Source organism: Corvus brachyrhynchos, unplaced genomic scaffold, assembly GCF_000691975.1.
Source record: "Corvus brachyrhynchos isolate BGI_N302 unplaced genomic scaffold, ASM69197v1 scaffold6, whole genome shotgun sequence".
Classification (NCBI taxonomy): Eukaryota; Metazoa; Chordata; class Aves; order Passeriformes; family Corvidae; genus Corvus; species Corvus brachyrhynchos.
In genome coordinates, this window is record NW_008238632.1 from 4477785 (window position 1) to 4491389 (window position 13605).

At 42.5% G+C, this 13605-nt stretch overlaps 1 protein-coding gene across 3 annotated transcripts in view; it reads left to right on the top strand.

The window, feature by feature from the left end:
* The first annotated feature begins 3088 nt into the window (after nt 1-3088).
* PHACTR2 (phosphatase and actin regulator 2) overlaps nt 3089-13605 on the top strand; it is a 130493-nt gene continuing 119976 nt past the window's right edge. For all 3 annotated transcript variants that reach the window (XM_008636010.2, XM_017737253.1, XM_017737251.1), the window contains exon 1: nt 3089-3248. In XM_008636010.2, coding sequence (XP_008634232.1) covers nt 3104-3248 — 145 coding nt within the window. In that variant the 5' untranslated portion in view covers nt 3089-3103. The remainder of the gene's footprint in view (nt 3249-13605) is intronic.

The following is a 13605-nucleotide window of genomic DNA, read 5'->3' on the forward strand; positions in this document are numbered from 1 at the left end:
CCCGCCGCCGGGGGGCTCGTCCCCATCAGTGCCGCTCTATCTGGCTGCTCGACCACAAATTGCCTCCTGGATTTTAAGGATTTTAAGAAAATGAAGTAACTGGCTGATGCCTCGGCCGACATCCCACCGTGCTCCTACCCTGGACGCCCCGTCAGCCTCGCCCGGGAGCGGCCTGACGGTGTCTGCTGGATCTACAGCGGGGCCCCGGCCTGAGCCTTGGATCTGCGTCCTCTCCGCCTGCTTACGACCGCAGGCTCAGCTGCCTCCTGGATTTTAAGGATTTTAAGAAAATGAAGTAACTGGCTGATGCCTCGGCCGACATCCCACCGTGCTCCTACCCTGGACGCCCCGTCAGCCTCGCCCGGGAGCGGCCTGACGGTGTCTGCTGGATCTACAGCGGGGCCCCGGCCTGAGCCTTGGATCTGCGTCCTCTCCGCCTGCTTACGACCGCAGGCTCAGCTTCCCTCCCCTTCCCAAGAAGGACAGGGTGTAACATCGCTCTGCAGCTCCTTCCAGCCGACTTGAACGTGGAGGCTTCCCAGGTAGAGAGGTGCCCCAAAGCCTGTCAAGGAAACATTTCTTTGATCATTAGAATGGCCTGTGCTGGAGCTGCCTCAGTTCCGTAGAAGACACTTGACGTTTGTGCTGCGGATCACGGGTGGCAGGCACACACTTTAACAGATACATCTTCCAGCAACTTGTTGCCCGAGCTGGTGCTTCTCCAGTCTTTCCTGACGCCAGAATTCTGTATTTTTATTTCAGCCCCCAGCTGCCATGGGACAGTCTTTCCGAAATAATTTGGTTTAGTCAGCAGATACTAACTTTCCATAATCATCACCACAAATGGAAGTTTCTTTGGCAATCTCATCAGAACAGTTGAAAATGAATGAGCAGGCAACTGAACTAATCTCTCTCCAACTGGGAAGGATGTTCTATGGAAACAGAGCTTCAGTTTCCAGAGCCATTAAGCACAGCTGTTACATCTAATTTAAAAAGTATTTCAAGGGCTGTGAAAACAAGATGTACATAATTTTGTAATATTTTCATTTATATACATTGGTTAATATAATAAGTTACAGTCAGATAAAAAACATTGTGATTATCATATTATTCTTTCTGACTGGCTGTTCACATTACTCTGATTTACCAAAGCACTTTGATATTACAACAGGAGCCTCTTCATATCTCTTTTACATTCACTGTTGACCTACTTTATGTCTTCTTTTGCCTTCACCTCTTTAGAAGTCACTTTGCTTCTCAAAAGGAATCTTTAGATGCCTTTGACCTTTTGCTATGGTATCCTTTCTAGTTTATCTTTTGATTTCTTCATGTTCTCCTTTTTGATCACACTAAAGGATTGCAGACACTGAGCCGCTCCATAATGTGGGAATTTTGAAGCATACATTTTGTACAGCACGACAAAGTTACAATTGCTCTGTGGCTCAAAATGTTTGGAAGGAAAAATGATTTTAAAAAAGCTCAGGGTCTGACCCAAAGCTTGCTGACCTGCTATAAACTTTGGTGAGGTTTGAAGCAGGGACTGTGTATTTCAATAATGAACTTGATCACATCTCTTAAAAAAGAAAGAAAAGTGGCAAACATTTCAGTAAATAGCAGTGATGAGTACACTTCTGATTAAGGCCTAAATAGGTCCAGAAAATGTCACTAGCCCACACACGCCCAGCTACTGAAGTCTGTGGTGGGGAAAAAGGTCCTTGGTGTACAATCACATTTGTAATGATGCAAGTTGCAAAGGGTAAATAATAAAAATAGCACATTGTCAGCTTTTGTGACTAGCACAGGACTGGTGTGTGCAGCTGCAAAAGCTCTCTAAGCATGGGTACAGCGTGCTGTCTGTGTGACCATGGAGCTTCTGGGCCCCATGAGAGGGACTGTAAGCAAGGAGCTCACGGCCGTGCCCTTGCGAGGAGAAGCCCCTGCCTCTCCCTCTCACAGCACAGTCCCACTGGGAAAGCTCTGCGGCTAGAGAAGGAGCAGGCTGGTCTGTCAGCAGAGGGAAGAAGGAGAGGAAATAATGAAGGCAATTCCCTGGGACAAGCTAGGCAAAAAAGGCCTTTTGACCTGACTAATGGCTGACATGTACTGGATCAATTGCTTGGACAAATGCAGAGGGTGACTGCTGGGAAGATCACAAAACCTCGGTGCCTGGGGAGTGCACGGGGCTCGGCATTGAGACGAAGGCACTTGCCTGTTTTTGGAAGCAGAAACCAGAAACTGAATTTTGCATGGACAAATTTCAGACTTGACAGATTTTGATTCAGACCTGGAGAACCATAGTTGTTCAAATGCAGCCTGAATGCAACTTTCACATTGGATAGCTAGATAATGCAACTATGGATGCATTAAAAATATAAGGTACAGTCTTTTCTGGTTTTGTCATTGTGGCTGCACGGCAGTGAGGATTTTATTCAAGGTAGAATGTAGTATGACTTGCCTGAAAGAAGCAGTGTAAACATTAAATTTCCTCTTAAAAATGCATCTTGCTGTGAAAGGGTTTCTGTAAAACACCAGGAAATGAAACCATGCAGGTTGATTTTGCTTCTGCCTAGGTCTGTGTGACTGATCTGAAAGGAAGGAGAGTACCTTCCTGCCAAAGTTAGCTAAGTCTCTTACATGCAACCCAATCCTTAAGAAAGATGGGGAGGGAGGTGATGGGGGGGACATTTGACTCGTCTCCCTCGCGGCTCTTCTCGCAGGGATGCGATGCCTTGTGCAACCTTCCGGCTTTGCGGGGGAGAGGGCACCCTGTTACACAAAACAGAAGTGGTGGTGTGGGTTGCTCGGCTCTTTTTAACTGATTCTCTTTTCTTTTTTTTCTTTTTTCCCCGAGAGATCGCAATGGCGGGAGCATGAAGACACCCCGGGGGATGGCTGCATCCTCGCACCCAACCCCCCATTTTGCTTCGCTCCTGTGCAAATACAAAATTTATGTTCCCAGAAACCCAAAATCGCCGCCGGCGTCCCGGCGGGGCGGTCGGAAGAGAAGGGCGGCTCTTCCTCCGCAAACTTTCCCTGTCCCCTCCCTCGCCGCTTCTCTCCCTCCTCTTCTCTCCTCCCTGCCCTTCTCGGCTCCCCGTCGACGATGGCTGAGAGGCCAGGGAGCAGCGGGACAGCATCGCTGCCCGTCTGGTCCTTGCCCGGTCCCCGCGGCCGCTCCCAAAGCGACATCTCCTCCTTCTCCTCCTCCCGGAGGACCTGCCTGCTGCGGTCCAACGTGGGCGGCTCAGGTAAGGGGGAGGGAGGGAAGGGTCCTTGTGTCGGAGACCTCGGAGCCGAGCTGAATTTGGGAATTCGGGAAAAGACATCCTCCTTGACACCCTGCCCTGCTCTCCCAGACGTGGGACTTGTCTTTTCTCGGTGACCAGTAGTGTGAATTTCTGGTGTACGTGGTGCTTGATCTACTCCTTGATAAGATGTTTGGAGAGTTGCAGGCTTTTTATACCTGTGTTCACATATTTAAATTAATCCTGGTAACATTGTGGCTACGCACCCATTTGGCAAAGCATCTCTGGCTGCAAGGGCAAAAAAGTCCCAGGACGTCAAAACTCCTCATCTTGCTACTTCACACATTACACTTCAACTGCATGTCAGAATTTTACCTCATGCCCTTATATCTGCTTCGGGATTTTAATAGGTGAGAAAAACCGATGTGCAAGTCAGAATCCCACCAACTTTCTTCAGGAAGCAATCCCTGCAAGTGCACACAGGATGATTTGGGGGTGGAAGCTGGCCCTTTGGGACAGAGTAGGCTTCCTAAAGAATTTAGAGAAGATTTGCTGTGTAAAAGGAGAGGAAATGAGGGTCCTAGTTTACTGTGCAGCTACTTGAAAGTGGCCAAAGTTTTACTCAGTCTGTTTCCTGAGGCAGGGCACAAAGGAAAATGAAATTCTGGTCTCTGCAGGGCTGAGCACATTTTGACAATGTGTGCTTGCCCAGTTGCAAATCAGTCCTGCTCTATTGACTAGAAGTCTGTAGGCACATACACCCTGGTGATGCCGGTATTTTGGGTGCACTCACACACTACTGCAGAGGTACCCATGAACCACCGTCAGGGAAGCTCCAGAGTGCATTGAGGGACCTCCTCTGCTGCAGCACAAGACAGTGCAGTGCGTGGTTGGGTCTGCAATGGACCACAATGTTCTCTTATGTTTGGTCCTCAGGGAATCTTAAGATGAAGCAGAACATTTGCTTGGGGAAGATCAACTATACAGCTACGCCTGCCTGATGAGGGGAGAGGGAATGAAAACTTGCTTAGTCACACAGGAGCAAGTAGATTCAGCTTATGGGGCCAGAGGCTGCTAGCAAAAACAACTCCATGCCATTTTCTGTATAATTTTCTGCTCTACTTTTTTTCTGTGACTACTTAAAAGTTATGGTGAAGGTCATTTGGGACAGGGAGGAGGGGGGAGGTTCTAGTGCTTCAGAAAGGACTACTTTTAGGGGTAAGGTGTATTTCAGCACTGCCTGGAGAGTGGTGCATGAACAATGCCCTATGACTGGATGTGTACACCCCTGGATCCAGAGGGATCCCTGCAGAGGGATCATCACAGAGGCTGACAAGATTGAGACCATATCAATGTAGACTATGTTGGTTGGTGGCTTAAGTACAAAAACTACTGACAATGAGCTGGGTTCATTATGAGAGACTGGCAAATCCAGTGGAAGTAAAATGAAAGGGTTTTCAAAGATGTGTTGTTACTTGTAGTTTCTTACACATGACATTATAGTATCCCTGTTGCCTGACTTGATTTTTTATTTTAATTTTGAGGATGTGCTTCCTGCCACTAAGGGACAAGTGTTGCTTTCTTTTTTTTTTTTTGGTCACATTTTCTTTCATTCTATATTTTCTCCCTTGATGCTTCCTGTATCTTTTTTCCAGCTGCTCACTGGACACAACAAAAACACTTACATGTGGCCACATAACAGTTGATTCCCTCTTCAAAAAGGAAAGAATGCATTAAAGATGCAAAGCTGTTTAATTTTTAATATGGTGTTTAGAGAATTGGTTTTATACTGAGGTGCCATTAAAATAACCTGCTTTTTCATTCCCCTACTAACCTGGAGAACAACTGTAATGGGGACAGAAATGTGAAGCACTTAGAGGAACAATATGAGTCATTATTTTTGCTTCTACCTTTTTCTCTAGCCATATCATTTGTTTAAAGTAGGTGACTCATTTACATCAGATGTTACCTGTGCTCCAACTGCTGCATGTATAGAAGAACAATTTGCATTTTAAATAACCTGCAAAATGTTTGCTTTATGCCTGTTCCTGGGCTGAGTCACTTGCAGCTGTTGAAGTCACAATTTGCAGCTTCTGTTGCATATTTATTTTCATTTTCTAGAACCTGGCATGAGTTGTGCTGAGAAGAGGTTGTCTCCTCACACTCCATCAGTGATTGGTACCCATGTAGAGGATCACAATGTCATTTATTTTACCACCTTCTGATCCACCATTCTCAATGCCGGATCCATTAAAAGGCAATATTTTTAGAGACCCTTCTAGCTAAGGGAAATATAATAGCTTTTTTTAAAGCAGCTTTGGCAGTGGTTCATAAAACAAATCTGTTTGTTATTCTAGGTCAGTACTGTATGTATCTTGATAGTGCAGTGAGGCTGGTCGGGGGGATCCTCATGTTTGTGCTGTCTGTACTTTCTTATCCCCACTCCTTCTTCTTCTGCTATTCTTACACACTGACAGAAGCAACTTCCTGGTATCACTTTACAGCATCTCACTTCATTAGCTGCCATCCAGTGTGTAAGGACAATATATTTTCAGGACTTTCTTCTTAAAGCTAACCTTTTGTTTTAGTGCTAGTGGTAGAAGATGACTTAATTTCTCTTTCTGGGCTGTCACCTCACCCACTGTTTTGTCGGGCCTTTTGTAAGCCCCTAGGAGGAATAAGGTGATATTTATCACCAGTATGGGTGGCATGATCTAGAATTTTGATGTAGACCCCGAAAAAGGGCAATGTTAGGAAAGTTCAAAGCCTCTATGACAGGCATAGCATGTGCATCACTTCAACATTGTGGTACGCCCCAGCTGACAACTGGCTGGTTTGCCAGAGCATCTGAAGGAGATTGGTGAAGAAAAACATACTCTTCTAAAATTTCAGAGCAACACCAGAGCCACTTGCAGAAAGCTGCTAGAATTACACACCTTTAAGCAGTCTTCCATGTTTAGTGACTAGATTTAAACCCACTCTAAAGGTGAATCAAGTAAGTCAAGTTTCTTAATGTGTCCAATACAGATGGGGACTGAACTGCCGTTTCAAAAAAAGACCCTGTTAAATGCCTTCCCAGACCTCATCCAAAATCTAGATTTGGTGGTTGTGGGGCTGAAGGTAGCTCTCAGCATGAGCTGTGGGTCCTGGGGTGCAGGATGGAGGAGATGCTGTTTCATATCAGCCACCTCTGTGCTCCGATGGTGAAGCGGAGGCAGTGGTTCTCTTTGTGACAGCCCTCAGGCACCAACCTCCTCTGCTGCGGTGCCCGCACTTTATCTGCATGTCCGTGTAGACAGTTTTCGGTTCGCTCTCTTTTTAGTGTTGTGGGTTTTGCTGTACAGCCTTGCCTTTTGCTCTGAAGGCAGTGAGGTCTGTGGCGAGGTACATCTTGGTGAAAAGGGAACCGTACTGCTCAGACCAGAAGTCAGAAAAACACAGATCTCTCTGCTCTGGGATTGACACTCTTGTATTGTTGCAGTTCCTCTTGAGGTCTTGCTCTTTGGCAAGAAGCAGTTTCAGGTCATTTATTGCATTAGTAAGAAATGCACCTTTCAGGTGGAGAGGTGAGCTCCTCATGCATCTTTCCATTCCTTTCATGGGGTTTTTTGAGTCCTTCTTATGACAGACAAAAGAAACCTACCTAAGAATTCAGACAAGAATTCATTGGTACCTCATAGCCCAGATGCTGGATTGCAGAAGAAAATGAAAGCCTGAGTGCAAATGACAGTCCTGTCTCAAAATTTGCACATCCCAGGATTATTCTGGGTATTTTTGCAAGTTAATTTATTCAAAAATGATCATGAGTGACATCTATGATGCCATCTGCTGCTGACTCCAAAGTAGGGTGGGTGAAAAGACTGCTTAAAATCCCCCAGTTAAATGAAGAACTGGGGAAGCTTTCATGTAGTGATCGGAGCATCAAAGTGGATGATGTTAGAAAAGAAAATTCATGATTTTTGGACTTATTTAAGATTTTCATGGCTAGAGTACCCCACTTTGCAAAGTGAACAAATGTCAGATTGTCTTTTTACTGAACAAACTCTCTGGTTCATGCAAAGGACACATTTTTGACAGCTGAACGTATTTGAGAATCTAGAAAGGGTGAAAATCAGAATATTGACATTGACCTCTAGACACTGACCTGATTATCTGAGGGCATGGAACCTAGGGGAAAAGGTAAATTTTGGGTGGGTAGGTAGCTGTTAAGGTGTGTCTGTATTTCCCTCTGCACTTGCACTCGTATTTCCCCAAATGGCTACAGATTCCAGTTTCCATATACACCAAGCAAGAGTCCTACCAAGCTCTCTGGGAGTTAGAAAAATGTTGTCTTTCAGTCCTAAGATGGGACTGATGAGGGAGAATATTTGTGCTGTGGGAGAACACCATAAATAAAGCAGCTGATTCTGGTACATTTTATGAAAATATGGGAGTTATGGGAAAACATGGTTCTCCATCGTACTAAGCAGGACTTGTTTACAACATAGGTTGAAGTACAGAATTTTGCAAGAAGCCCAAGGCAGACAATTTGTGGTAGAAATCTATAGTAGAAGTTAAGACAAGTAATAATTTGGTGGGATTTAGAAACTCAGCATGACTGTGTCATTTCCAAGAGTTAGTGCATCCTGTCCTAGGTTCACATTAATATTTTTGCATCAATTAAAAATTTTAAAATATCAGGAAGAGGCAGCAAGCATAAGCAAATGAAATTTGACTTATGCTCATAGAATTGAAGCATCTACTTCTTTGTAATAATCTATTTAGGCCATGACCCCATAATGTTAGATCCCATCCTGGTCAGCCTTACATGTAACTTGTAGTTTCAGAATGATGCGGAGGAAAAATATAGGAATCATTTGTACTGAATACATTGACAAAGTTTAAGTCTGCCTGAAAAACAGTTCAGTTTATAAAATAGATGGGCGTGTGGAGAAGAAGCATGTGTCAGAATATAGTCAGCCATTTCTAATCTGAGTTTATACCAAAATATATGCAAAATAAGAACCTGCTTGTTCTATACTGGACTAACAGACATTATTCCTCACCAACTCTTGCAGAATAACTGGAGTAGGTTCTTGTTACTAGCCCAGCCTGATTAAGCATGAAAGGGGAAACCCTGGGAATACCATGGTTTATAAATATAAACCATGTATTCTACATGTCATTTATACATGGCATAGTTTCTGAGACAAAAATTTTACAATAATATATTCATACTTGGGCTCAGGCTTAAAAAAATTTTTTTTTTATATATGATGACAATCTTCATGGTTGGCTAAGTAGAAAGTAAGCTCCAAACAGCTTCAGCATAGGATTTGATGCATGTTTTTCATCAGCCAGACCAGTAATTGAGGCTGAGATCTGCTCAGTGGTTTGCTGCCGAGCGTGTTTTAGTTTCTCAAGGCCCTTTGGCATTTAGCACTTCCTGCTCCTCTGTGGCTTCTAGCAAGTAACCATTTAATATCAGACCACACGTCAAGTACGAAGGCTGAAGTGATTCAAAGAGTAACTGAAGAAAATTTTTTCTTCTTCTTTTACTGAATGTAAGCAACTTGTTCAAAAGAAGCTTTTGTTTTGGTTTTAAAATCTAAATGTTTCATTAGCCAAATCCATCATTAGCATGAATAATTTATCTTCCTTCCCCAGCCCACTCCTGCATGTCCTCCTCTTTTTGCTATTTTTTCCTGAAAAAGCAGACTCAACTTATGGTCCAAAGGCTGGGGAGAATTAGCAGGTTTTCAAGGGCTGGTGAAGAATTTACATTTTATATTTATTTATGCTTTTTGAATCAGAATCTTTTCAGTGCCAGAAATCCTGTAAGATTTCAGTTTTCAATAACACCAGTATTAGTAATGTTTCTGAATTTTTACTAACTCTCATTGAATATGTTTTATCATAAGGCAAACATATCTTTAGTGATAATCTTTTCTTTTTCTCTTTTTTCCCCCTAGCATTTTACCTCGCATGTTGCTACTATTTTAACAGATGCAGAAATTAGTTTTTCTCATGTACAAACAAAGTGGAACAAAAGCAAAAATATGCAGAAGAAAATAGAAAATCGTGATTTCAGCACTCTGAGTTCATTCCCTTCTCCCTTCATCTTTGAAACTGTCAGCCTTAAACCCCACCACAACAAGGGATACCCTTGCTCTTCATGCATGTGGAAAGCACTGTGATCTTCCTGAAATGCAAGCAGAGTTTGCAGGCAGTCAACACTTCCCTTGGTGGTGAGCTGAGAAAACTTGTTCTCCATCATGAGGTTTTGATGCAGAAATGGACTTCTAAGAGGTTGTGTTGCATAAATTATGTTAGTGCCTTTGATGTTGTCACAATTTTTGAGTTTTGAAACAGTGAAATATTAGTAAATTTTATCAGCATCAAGTATTTAGTATAATGGGCTCAGAAGTGTTGGACCTGCTTTAATACAGCCTGAAGCTGCAAAGCTGCTGTGCTTTGCAAGTCTGCCACGCTCTCAGATGGAGGGAGTGCTCTGTAAAGGAGCTAAAGAGCAGCTTAAACCACCGCATCCTTTGGTGATGAGACACTTTTCTACCCTCTCCCATTTCTCTCACATTTCTTAAAAATTCTGACACGTCCTGCATTGCCCTTCACAGTTCTCATGCTTGGCTCTGTTTCTCTATTGAGAGAAATACAGGACCTAACAGTGTGGGGCTGGGAGGGAAATGTGGAAGAGGAAGCATTCAACCGCAGATGGCAACGTGGCAATGCTTCACATAACCTAAAATACAAAAAAAAAAAATTATTTTAAAAATAATTATAGTATTTTTACTAGATAGTCACTTCAAAAAATTTACTGAGGTTTCAATAACTTTTCACCATACAGAAATTTGGTGTAGGGCTTTTTCCTTCTAGTTTGGGGACCAGGACCAGGAATTAAATCAGCAGAGAAGTGCCAGAATTTCCCCACCACAGAAATGTGATTGTCCTAAAGGACCCTGTCCACCAAGTGTACACCCTTCCAAGGCAAGGGTAACCACTGCCAGATTCCTTTACAAATCATTGGATATCAAACAGTGCAAATACCTTCTTGACAGAATAAGGATGTTGAGTATATCAGAGAACCAGACCATAAAAAGAGCACGTTGAGCAAAGCTCTCCCTCCAGAGCATGTTTGTTTGCTTTTTCTGGGTTTGGGGGTAGAATCACAGCTTTCAAGAATATATCTGTGAGTAATACACACATTATTGAAGAATATTACTAAGCCACTAAGTAGCATTGGTATTGAGGTATTGTTTTGCATCGTCTACAAGCGCAGTAAAGAGGGGTCATGGTGGTTTTGCAATTGAATGTGCCCTAATTGCAGTCCTTCTTTGTGTTCAAACACAGGCAGCTATATTTGAACTCTATGAGTGAAGGGATAATTAGCAGTCATCTGCTTGCCACTTTTTAATTTAATTCCTCTGTTGCCCAGTGTCAGGGCTGCCAGTAAATGTTAGTAGTTAAAACCATCAATGAAACCATGACTTTTTTATCTGAAAAAAAGATGAGTGGTACCAATGTGTAGCACGAAAAGGCAGTGTCTGCAAGATATAATTCTGATTTTTATTCTGATTTAAAGCAGTTTAGGCAAGATCAGAAAGGTTGGATTTCAAATATGTTATTTTGCTTGCACAGCCAGAGCCAGGATAATTGATCAGGGACCAGTGGACATCCCAAACCACAACAAGAACTGCTCTAGCCCCAAGGATGAAGCATGGCAATGCTGCCTTTGTTACTTAGGTTTATAGGCACCTCAGCCTGTGTTTCTGAGTAGACCCTCGATTTTGTATCCTTAGGAGTGAGGCAAGAGGGAGAATTACACCTCCCCAGGGGCATGGCATCTTTCTTCCAGCTGTCTGACTTTTGAGCCCTTAACATTTTTTAAAAAATCATGGTGCCTTCCTGTTATGCCTTCCTGCAAACAAAACTGAATGGCAAATTTCACATCATGTTTATTTTAGTGAATAGCAAATAATAAAAGCCTCCCACCCAGCTATTTTAGTATTTGGAGACACATCTGCTATGAATTTTGCCTTATTCTTTGGAAGTTGAGATAAACAATGGCTTTTGATCTACAAATAGCAAAAATCATTTTGGGGAAAGATTACCAAAAAACCAATGCAGTAATTTTCAGATCTTTCTCATATTTAGGTGGTCATCTTGAATTTGTCTAATGGGATCCTCCTATGGCAAACTGGTGAATGTGTGTGTAACTTTGTTGGCGATTTCGGCTCACAAGCCAAGAGCTGCTCTGTGGTGCAGATGTTTATCCCTGGACACATAGTAAATGAGAGCACTGTGCATGCTCATGCATTTAGTGGTCTATCTGAAACAGACTCTGAAAGCTGCACCTTTGCAGTGCAGCGCTTGCCAGACCTGGAGGGAACCAGCAGAGCAAATGACTTTCTTTCAGCTACAGGGGCAAAAGACTTCGGGACTTCAAATGTGCTGCCTGCCCCTTTTTTGGCTTTGTATCAGATAGCTCTCCTGATGGTCCCCAGACACTGGAAGAAAGATTCCCACCTTGCAATTTCCATGGGGATTTTTTTTTTTTTTCTTTTTTTTCCTTTCGCTCAGTGCCTGCTGTGGAGGCAGTGCCAGGCAGCTCCACAGGCTTGCCTACGCTTGGGTGAGGGAAGATGGCACACTGTCCCAAATAGCAAGGTAATTGCTTAACAGTATCTTAGGCATTACTTTGAAATCACTTTTAATTCAAGCTGGGTTAAGTAAAATGGAAACAAAAGTACTTTATTTTATAATTTCTAAAATAGCTCAGTTGCCAGTCTTTTGAAAGCAGAAACAAAACATCATGGACAGAGTGAGTACTGGCAAGATATCTGTAACCAGTCTGCTGAATTTAGGGGGAGAAAGACCCATCAGACTTTGCCTTGGTGTCAGCAGTTTAAAGATCTTCCGTGCTTCTTTTCTTATGTCTTCTATGACTTTTGTAATAATATTGTCTGTTTTGGACAGCTTTGCATTTCCGTAGAAATCTTGTGATTTATTGAAATTAGAAATTATGTCTTGCTGGCAATACAGAAGTTGTTATCACACAAATTTCTGGTGAGCAGAAGTAACTCAGTGGAGCACACAGCTTTTGCAACTTTATTGCACTATTATATAAACTCTGTGGGGAATAAGTTATTTGTTCTACTCATGATAGGCCAAGATTGGAAAAGTGCTGTAAGCACAGGACGGGATGTGTAAAAGAGATTTCTTGGGAGTGAGATTTATTGGGCTGGGGAATGGTCTCCCAGGAGGAACAGTGAAAGCTGCTCTCCTTCAAGTGCTGGAAGCACTTAAAACCAGAGCTGGAAACACACTGAAAAGTATGTGAAAAGAAACTTTTTACAACAACAATGAGCAGGGTCTTCTGCAGTTCTGAGTGGTTTTTTGGTATGGTTTTTTATTGCTGTGTTTAGGCCAAGTCAGGAATGACAGCAGAGGGACAGAGGACTGAGAACACAAGCCATCCATCTGCCAGACTCACTGGGCTAAGGAAATAAAGATGGATCTTGCTTTTTTAGTGGATGGAAGAGCCACATCCATGACCCACCCTCAGTGGCAGGGTGTCCTCTCTACCTCCTTTAAAAGAGATGGAAGTGAAAGAGATGGGAAGGAATTCTCCCAAGCAGCAAATAAATAACTGTCAGTAAGATAAGTGAAATGAAAGGGCAAAGCCAAATTTGCCCTTAGTATTTTGAAGAGGAGCTGGGTTACACAGTTTTATCATAGGCTTAAGATAAGTATATATTTAGAATATTTAGATGAATTCTAGGTAATAGGGTTTTGACAGTGAGAAGTACCTCAAATAAACAAGCTTAGTCTGCTTTCTAAGACAATCACCTTCTTTAAAGAAATTATATCAAGGAGATTTCAATTCAGGCACTAATTAATGAAGTGAATTCTAATATTCATTAGAACTCCATGCTTCTGCTTCAATGAACTTTTCTCAGTTATATATGCCCCATAGAGAAAAAAAATCCCAGAAAACTAAACTCCATGTATATCATGTATGAAGTAAGTGATATTCAATCCAAGGTGTTTTTATACAAATACTGATTATCATAATAACAGGAGAGAGGGGGAAAAAATCCAGAAGGAACTTTGCAAATGGCAGTATGCATCTCTCTCAAACTCAGAATTATATGCTTCAAATTATGCACATTGATAGGAAGGACCAAAGTTTTAAAAATACACTCAAATGATTTCTGATTCTAATCCTTTTACACGTCAATAAAAGCTACCGAAATATGTGCACTTTGCAGTAGTCCTAATCTCCATTTGTTCATGTGAGCTTAATCTTTAGAAGCAGAATTTTAAGAGTAACTTTTTTTTTTTTGGGGGGGGGGGGGGGTTG